At 34.3% G+C, this 10,000-nt stretch overlaps 1 protein-coding gene across 1 annotated transcript in view; it reads left to right on the top strand.

Annotated features, from left to right (window-relative positions):
- The window catches only part of LOC113080903 (DNA nucleotidylexotransferase-like), a gene marked incomplete at its 3' end in the record, with an annotated part of 4,568 nt that extends 622 nt beyond the window's left edge, over positions 1-3,946 (top strand). Inside the window, exon 2 of the mRNA XM_026252953.1 lies at positions 3,772-3,946. Within this exon, the coding sequence (XP_026108738.1) occupies positions 3,772-3,946 (175 nt within the window). The remainder of the gene's footprint in view (positions 1-3,771) is intronic.
- Positions 3,947-10,000: the final 6,054 nt, after the last annotated feature.

The following is a 10,000-nucleotide window of genomic DNA, read 5'->3' as shown; positions in this document are numbered from 1 at the left end:
GTGATTCATAAAATTAAAGTCAGCAGCAGGTTTTTGAGAATAATAATAAACTAAATGAATACTCCAGACGATATATTGAGATCTTATGAAGCGAAACAATCAGTCTGTGCAATAAACATTATTTATGTTTATTTAGGTTTGGTCCAAAGAAACGGGAAAGGCCTTTTGGGCGGACTAGTTTATTTATTTGTTTGTTTACACATGCTTTGTTTACACTTACACTTTTTTGTTTTTTTGTTTTAATTTATTTGTTGGTTTTGTTGATTGTGTTTTTACATTTTTTTCAAAAACAGCCCAGAGTAGCACAATCACCAAATCCCAAAACTCAAAATATGTAATTTCCACACATAAAGATACATATTTTATAGTCATTATAACGCACAATGATCAGAAACACAGCTCAAAGGCTTCCATTAGGGTTGGTTTTGTTACTCATATCTTGTTGCTCGATATATGCCTTAATAAGCTTTAATATCATACTACTCTGGACAGTTTGACTGAGGCATTAATTACATTTAAGCTAATAATTATATAAATGTTCAGTTTCTTGCACAGGCCAATTGTTTCGCTTCATAAGACCTCGATATATCATCAGGAGCTAGAAGTAAGCCTATATATATTTTTTAATTCTTATAAACATGTAGACTTACGTGTTATGAAACGCACAGTTTCAGCAAATAATAATAATAAAAAATTCATTACTGTTCTACTGAAGAACTTGGATGAAAACGGTACATTTTAATAAGTTTTAGGGTGAACTGTCCCTTTAAGAAGTAAATCTTTCACACAAGCATTTTAAGGAATTTGAACAGCACTGTCGGAATATCTCAACAAAACATTTTATTATATAGATATTTGTTTTTAGTGAATTGCCAGTTCTCTTCGAAACACTTTAATAGTTGCTTTGGCTTTAAAAAACGTTGTATTTTAACAAACGCCACTGGTAAATGTATATAAAACCGATGAATCATGAACCAAGTGTGAAAACAGTCCTTTAAATCCCACTCAAAGTCATTCAGATCCCAACAGAGAGATTTTCCCTATTTAGAGACGGCGATTAACGTACATCTCTTTGACAAACAATTAAAAACTCTACTTTTCACTGTGTGATTACATGTTTTAATTTGCATACAATTTTATGCAAATCACAGTGATAATCACTGGGGCGGCTGGATTCTCGATGAGTTTCTAGAGAGCAAGGAAAATGGCATAGTAATAATAACAGCACAGAAACCGGCTATTAAAACCTTGATTAACAGAATTAATCAGTCGCTTCAAGAAAAAAACGAACTTTACAAGCACAGACATAGTTGTTTTGAAGTGTGTAGTGTGGTCTGTTATTCTTCTCTTCATGGCTGCTTGGTCAGAAGCGATCCTGGGTTGTTGGTGCCAGTTTGTGCAGGTGGAGAAGCACCAGTGGGAGTTGTTTTGGGTAGATGGGTATAACAGCAGCCAGCAGTTTGGCGTAGTGTAGCGTGCCGTACCCAGCTGAGAGATGGCACCATTCCCAGAAATACAGCTTGAGCTCGAACGGCCTACGGCTGCAGCCAACCACAGGAAACCTGTCATGATGAGCTGAAAAATGACATTTTATAAGCCAGTGAGGATTTGATATCAGTACGAGTCTGATAATACAATGCCCTATTATAAATCCCCGGGTATTATGCTGAACACGCATGCAAGTCGTGATAGAGACGCTGCACAGGAAGAGCTGGAGATTAGATGTTATGACGTTCATAATGCAAGTCTTATGCTATATATTGAAGCTGTTGGAATCAATCAAAGGTGTTTAGCTTCCAGTTGAGTTTGGTGCAAGAGGAAAATGTTGTTGCTCACAGGTTTCTCGTTCATTGCTCAGCATCAGCTCGGATGCTTTTGATTAAATTCCTTTCGGAGGAATAAAAATAGTCATGCAGTGAAAGTAGAGAGCTATAAAATTCAGATCATTTGATCTTGTGGGAGTTTGCATCAGTGTCTCTAATTGCAAATATTTTTATCTTGAAAAATACGACAAATGTGCATGCAGTTTAAATACTCTGGTGCATGAATTTCAGAGGCTCGTTTGAGTTTGGGTGCAAATCATTCGCATAGCAATGCTCTGGCAAACACCTTAGCATTTAGTCAATGGGTTTTGAACTGACAAACGCCAATAATATTTTCTTTAGAAATTTAAAAACTATTAAACAAGTTGGATTTGTTTTTGTGGTTCTGCTAATCTGTCGTTTTTAGGCAAACCAGTGTGTTATTATTAAAAATAAAAAAATTAATTTGTTGAAATAAAGCTAAAATTAAATATAAATTTAGATGAAAAACTTCAATTGAAAATTATAAATGTTTCCTCGGCAACTAAATAAAATAATTTACTAATATAACGTTTTTTGTTGATTGAAATAAAGCTGAAATAAAAAATTTAATTAGACGAAAAACTTAAGAAAATAAGAACTAACTAACTATCTAACTTAAAATTTTTAAGTGCCAAAATTAATAAAACTGAAATAAAAATGAATTAAAACTAAATAGAAATAAGTAAATAGAAAAAAAAATGTTTTATTAATAAAAATTAAAAAAATGAAATTGAAACTGAAAATTAGAAATGGTTCCTTGATAAAAAAAAAAATGACTAAAACAGAAAATAAAAATAAATTAAACAGAAAAACGTTAGATTGAAAATTATAAATGTTGCTTTGGCAGCCATCAGATGTAAGTTTATGTACAAAAGAATTACTTAACTAAAACTGAAGTAAAAAAGAAGTAAGTTAAATCGTAGTATTAATAATAATATGTTTTTGTAAATTTAAATAAAGAAATAAAGAAATATTAGATAAAATACTTAAACTTAAAAAAAACTAATAAGTTGAAGCTGAAGTACTGAAATTACAAAAAAATATAACGCTAAACAGAAATATAAACAAGCCATAATATATATATAAATATAAACTATAAAATGTTAATAACAATTTTTTTGATAATTAAAGTAAAGCTGAAAATATAAATATTAGATAAAATACTAAAATGAATAAAACTGAAAAGATAAAGCTAAACAGAAATAAAATAATAACTACTAAAATGCATAACAAAATGAATGAAACAAACTAAAATTCAAATAAAAGCTGAAAGTATAAAAATAAAAAGCTAATTCTAAATATTAATAAATACTGTAATAGTAAGCATGTTTAATAAAACTAAAAAAGTCAGACCAAATAAGATTTAGTTTTTTGTTATTGAATCAAAATAAATCAGATTTACATTTCGAAAGATTAAAGTTGAATAGATATCCCCTCTGAGGACAGACAGAAGTGAGTTAAATTAGCAGTCGATTTCCCCTTAAACGCTCTACATCTCAAGCTAATTTTAGACATCCGCAGCGGCACCTGTCCGTTCTGCTATTGTACCTCCAAGTGTCTGATTGAGAGAGGTGCATGATGGGTAATTTCGTTTAGCCGCCTGCTCAAAGTGCTGAAGGCTCAGGACTGTGTGTGTGTGTGTGTGTGTTATGGATGTGCTTCTGATCATCACACACATCACATTCATATCCTAATGTGTGAGAGTCCACCTGATTTGATTTCATACAGTATAATCCGATCACGAGAACCGCTAGAGAAATTAAAACCGCACGTGGGTGTGTGTGAGAGAATCAATCAGTCGTAGAGTAGATGTGAAATTGGATTACGGTGCTCGAAAACAGCTACTTATGTGCCACACGATCTGGGATCCATTATTGGCTTCTGATGGAGTGTGTGTTTCTGCTGTGTGTGTGTGTGTGGTTCGCAGTGCTGACGTGACACACGTCGTGTCGGAGGGAAATGCAGCGCAGGATCTCTGGAGCTGGCTCGAGGAGCAGGGATTCAGAGAGATGCATGACAAACATGTGCTGCACATCAGCTGGTTTACTGAGAGCATGAGCGCCGGCCGGCCCGTGCCTCTCCAAATCAGACATTACATACAAGTAAGTGCACTTGAAACGCTCAAATGCCAAAGATGATGTCCTTTCCATAATCTGTTAGCATTCCTGTGCATTTCACCTGTGAAAGCATTCAATCCGTTGCACAAAGCCACACACACGTGCACGCACAAAATGTTTTTATTACTAAAATATAGAAAAAAGATAGATTCTAATGCATAATTTCTCATTTTCTCAACTAACAAAAACTAAAACTTTGTAAAAACTATACCAAGACATTTTTAAAAGCAAACCCCGCAACAAATGGCTAACACCTTAGCTTGAAAAATACATTTTCATTACTGTAACTAAAACATTGAAGGAATATATGAAAAAATTGCCAATGCAACTTTCCTCATTTTTGTTTATGTTGTAGTAAACTTTAAAAAGCAAATGCTAATAAAAAATAAAACACAACAAATGGCTAAAACCTTAAAACAAAAACAATAAAACATTTTTCATTTATATAAATATTAACATATATATATATATATATAAAATGTTGCCAAGGCAACTTTTCTTTTATTGTTTATTACTAAAATAACAAAAACTAAAAGTATTAAATGTGTGTAGACATATATATATAAAAAAGCAGAAGCTAATTAAAATGTCAAAAAACATAACACAATTGCTAAAACTTTAACTAAAATTAAAATGAATTTAGAACTCATTCATTAGAATTCACGTTCGTTTCACCAGTGAAATCACTCAGGTCTGTTGAGGGCAGTGTTGGGCAGTAACGAGTTATTAGTAACGCAGTTCCATTTGACAGTAACTAATACTGTAACGAATTACTTTTTAAATAAATAAACTCCGTTACCGTTACTGTATATGGTGCATTGTCCGTTACTTTTTTAAATTAATGAATTTTGACTGAAGTGCAGCGTAACCTGTTTGCAGCAGTGACTCATTGTAGGATTGGTGGATGCTGTAAACACGAAGACGCACTGTGGGCCATTGTTGATAGTTTTCATACTGAAGCTGTGAAAGGAACATTTTTAAGAGCTCAACACAACAGCTTTTATGATGCAGAAGCCGCTTTAGTTTTTGATTCTGAATATATTATTCAGGTGTTTTGTTATTTATTTCAGAAATCCTAATGACTGAGCTGGGAGGTATCTAAAACCAGGAAGTAATCGTGCATGTGTTCATTTGACAGAGCATTAGTGATTGCTTTGGAATATATTTGATACAATATTTTCCAGTTTTTTTTTTCTCTGTTTTTGCATTACACACAAATAGTACTTTATTACATGAAATGAACAGTTGAAGTTCCCTTTGAGGTGTATTATACTGAGTTACAATATCATATTCTACATATTGTTTGATGTTTTATTGTTCTGTGTTGTGATGTGATTGTATTGGCTACTATTATTATTATTAGTATTGTTACAGTAAAGTGTTATTTTTATATTCAACTTCTGGTCTCCTGTATATCCTCACTCTAGATATTTTCCTCCCTTTGGGTCTAGAACTGGTTTAGTGTATATTTACATTGGAAGCACAAGTATTACATATTGTGTGTGTGTGTGTGTGTGTGATCAATCAATTATCAGTCCCTTAGAAATTTTTGCACTAATGTTGTATTGCTGCACAAATCACCACTCATGTTTTTTACAATGTTACTGAAGGTCGTGCAACGTACAATGAACAATGTCTACATCAGGGTGAGTTTAGGCAAACTGCAAGAAAACAAATACAATGGAAAAGTGTACCTTTAGAATAAAAAAAAAATCCCATATAAACAGTCAGCCAACTGGATCCCATTAAAATCCTATAGGAATGATCCTACAGGATATTTATGTCTTGTCCTACAAGACTATTCCTATCAGAATCCTATAGGAACGGTTCCAAAATATGATAGAAAATCCAATTAGAATCCTGTACAGTTTTCTTATTGGAATCCTTTAGGATTTTTTGACAAGGGTGATATACAATATTCAGTTTGTGCTGTTCTGACTCAATCAAAATTATGTTTAAAAATTACTTTCTGTTTTACTATGTGTTTGTATAGACCATAACGCATAAAAGTGCATTAATGGGAACATTAAAGAAAGTTCTTTAAAAAAGTAACTAAAAAGTTACTTTTAACAGTAATGCATATTTCTTAGTAACTAGCACAACACTGGTGTTGTCATAACGTTCACCTTGGAGATTGAAAATGTTTCTTTTTTTGAGACCCCAGGAGCCCAAATTCAGACCCAGAACAATAAAACCCACAGAAGAGGTGGGAGTTCAAAGGAAAAATCTTCATATTACCAAACTGCAGGGAGAGGAAGAGTAGATATAAGTCATGATCTGCAAGATTAACCACAATCTGATGTGATCCGACCACCTCAGAGAAAACCAGTGTTGAGCTGCTGCAAGAGCTTTTGAAGCACAGCAGCTGTGGTCAAAGAGTTCTCGTGTGTTCGGAGCGGGATCGCGAATCATTTGAGTCAGTTTGGGGATCGCGAATCATTTGAATCAGTTCGGCAGTTCGGAGCGGGATCGCGAATCATTTGAGTCAGTTCGGCAGTTCGGAGCGGGATCGCGATTTATTTGAGTCAGTTCGGCAGTTCGGAGCGGGATCGCGAATCATTTGAGTCAGTTTGGAAGTTCGGAGCGGGATCGCGAATCATTTGAGTCAGTTTGGGGATCGCGAATCATTTGAGTCAGTTTGGGGACCGCGAATCATTTGAGTCAGTTCGGCAGTTCGGAGCGGGATCGCGAATCATTTGAGTCAGTTTGGGAGTTCGAAGCGGGATCGCGAATCATTTGAGTCAGTTCGGGGATCGCGAATCATTTGAGTCAGTTCGGGAGTTCGGAGCGGGATCGCGAATAATTTGAGTCAGTTCGGGAGTTCGGAGCGGGATCGCGAATCATTTGAGTAAGTTTGGTATTTCGGAGCGGGATCGCGAATCATTTGAGTCAGTTTGGGGATCGCAAATCATTTGAATCAGTTCGGGAGTTCGGAGCGGGATCGCGAAGTTCGCGAATCATTTGAATCGGTTCGTGAGTTTAAACTGAGTTCGCGAATCATTTGTGTCAGTTTGGGAGATCGGAGCGTGTCTCTACTGTGGAGTCGCTGGCTTTCAGTCAGCTCCTTAGCATGATAACATAGATTTTTTAAACCGCATATATATGTATGTATGGTATGTATGTTTCTCGAAATTGATTCTGAATAATTCAGATTGCTTTCATTTATTTATTTCAAAATGTTCTGGGTTATGTTGTCCATTGTTGATAGTTTTCATACTTAAGCTGTGAAAGGAACATGTTTAAGGGCTCAACACAACAGCTTTTATGATGCAGAAGCCACTTTAGTTTTTATTCTGAATATATTATTCAGGTGTTTTGTTATTTATTTCAGAAATCCTTGTGATATACAATATTCAGTTTGTGCTGGTCTGACTCAATCAAAATAGTGTTTAAAAATTACTTTCTGTTTTACTTTGTGTTGTATAGACCATAACGCATAAAAGCGCATTAATGGTAACATTAAAGAATGTTCTTTAAAAAAAGTAACTATTGTTATGATTCTTACATGTTTCGTACATAATCTTCACAAATGCACACCACTTTATGAATTCTGAAGTTGAAATGTCAAATCTAAATGAAATTAAATGAATTAAGAACTACACCATGGTCACATGACTTCAACTTCACCTCCATTAAGCTTCAGCTCATTTATGTTGAACGTTCGAGTAAGAATAGTTAACAAGAGTGTGATTATAAACACAACAAGGCTGTAAAAGCATCTAGTTAGTAGCTGATTTTATCTGTTCTGCCTGGATGATATTTAAATCCACCCACAACTTCTGTAGTCCCACTTAGACACTTGTGAACAAAAAAGAAAAAAAGGTATAACTGGTATATATTTTGTTGTAGAATAAACCATGAAAATATCTTGAGCTTTGTTCACCACAAACCTTATTTCAGACACTGAACCCAAAACCAGCCACAGACTTTAGGACGAAGGACCTTCCTAGTGTTCAAAAACACGTACAAATTAGACGTGACCTAAAACTTTACAGCCTACTGAATGGGACTGAACAAATAAAATATGGCATTTACAGTATGTTGATTCATGCAGTGCTAGAATCATAAACGAATCAGTGCTGGCCTCATTAAATATTCATGTGCTAAATGATTAAGCATCAACAGTCGAAAATGTTGACGAACACACGTTAAATGCACAAGTGTTTCATAAGCAGTGATTCAAAAAGGTCGAGTGTTTGTGACATTGTGCATTAACCTCATGAATAGCAAATGAGAAAATTAACTCATAGTTTTTCCAAAATGTATCAAAACCTACTGACTCTTATAATTAATTAACCAATTAGCATTCTTGAAATTTTTTGTTCCAGTATAAATTGTTTAATAAATATTAATGTCGAATAATGTCCTTTAAAACAAGATACATATACTAGATTTTTTTTACGATGTTCACATTTTTTTTTTTATTATCTGCAACCTAATCACTTTTTGTCTTTTTAAATCATTTTTTTCAGTTCATTTTACAGTTAAGTATGTAGGCATAGAAAAATAGTGTTTTTCAAAAAAATGTTTTGCTATCTAAACAGTGTAGTTTCTATTTGATTTTACAACGTACTTCTTTCTCTATCTTTTTTTTGATCCCCAGGTACTGTAAATCCTGGGTTGTTTTAACAATTGCAAGTGTAAAACTGTCCAGTGAAAATGTTGCTCGGGCCTAAGGCCATCCGAGGATCAGGATAAGTTTGTTTCTTCATCAGATTTGTAGAAATGTAGCACTTCATGTCGTGTCTCATCAATGGATGCTCTGCAGTGAATGGGGTGCCGTCAGAATTAATGACAAGTTGCTGTCTAATATAACACCCAGATTTTTAACTGTAGAGGATAGTAACAGTAAATTCATCAAGTTGCAAATCTGTAGTAGAAAATTATTAGTCATGCCAATCTTTTTAAATTTTTTAACACACTCTGTTAGTTTAGATAATTTAGAAGTTTTATCTGCGTCTCGTTGAGATATATAGCTGAGTATCATCAGCATAACAGTGGAAACTAATCCCAATTTTTTTTTTTTTATAATATTACCAAGGGGCAACATGTATATTGAAAATAGAAGGGGACCTAGGACGGATCCTTGTGGCACTCCATATTTTACTGGTGATAAATGAGATGACTCCCCATTTAAATAAACACAATGGTAGCGATCGGACAGGTAGGATTTAAACCATCTTAGAGCCTGCCCTTGAATACCTGTATAGTTTTGTAATCGATCTATGAGTATGTCAATGATCTATGGTGTCGAACCGCAGCAGTAAGATCAAGTAAACTGGAAATGAGATGCAGCCTTGATCTGACGCAAGAAGCAGGTCATTTGTAATTTTAACAAGTGCCGTTTCTGTGCTATGGTGGAGCCTGAAACCTGACTGAAATTCTTCATACAGATCTTTTTATTGCAGGAAGGTGCTCAATTGAGCAGACACAAACTTTTTCTAAAAAATTTGACATAAATGGAAGATGTGAAATAGGCCTATAATTTGCCAGTACACTAGGATCTAGTTTCTTAATAAGAGGCTTGATAACCACCATCTTGAATGGTTTTGGGACGTGACCTAAAGATAACGAAGCGGTTCTTCGGCTACAGTAACAGCTCTTCAGTAATTTAGTGGGTACAGGATCTAATAAACATGTTGTTGGTTTAGATACAGTATAAGTTTATTTAGCTCTTCCTGTCCTATATTTGTAAAGCACTGCAGTTTATCTTTGGGTGCGATGGGATGAAACTGAAGTGTTAGACGCTGTAGAATCTACATTCGCTATTGTATTTCTAATGTTATCTATTTTTATCAGTGAAGAAATTCATAAAGTCATTACTATTTAACGTTGGGGAATATTTGAATCAGGTGGCGTCTGGTTACTTATTTGTTAAATTTAACCTTGATTGTTTTGATTATTTTTCTATGAGTTTGTGGATATGTTCTGCCCTCACAGTTGTTAGAGCCTGTCTATAGCTGGATATACTTCAAAGTTAGCTTTTCTCCATTTGCGTTCAAGACTACGAGTTTCTTTCTTGAGAGAGTGAGTATTACT

This window comes from Carassius auratus, unplaced genomic scaffold, assembly GCF_003368295.1.
Source record: "Carassius auratus strain Wakin unplaced genomic scaffold, ASM336829v1 scaf_tig00032537, whole genome shotgun sequence".
NCBI classification, from domain to species: Eukaryota; Metazoa; Chordata; class Actinopteri; order Cypriniformes; family Cyprinidae; genus Carassius; species Carassius auratus.
The sequence above is the reverse complement of the archived record's forward strand: the minus strand, read 5'-3'. Positions and strand labels throughout refer to the sequence as shown.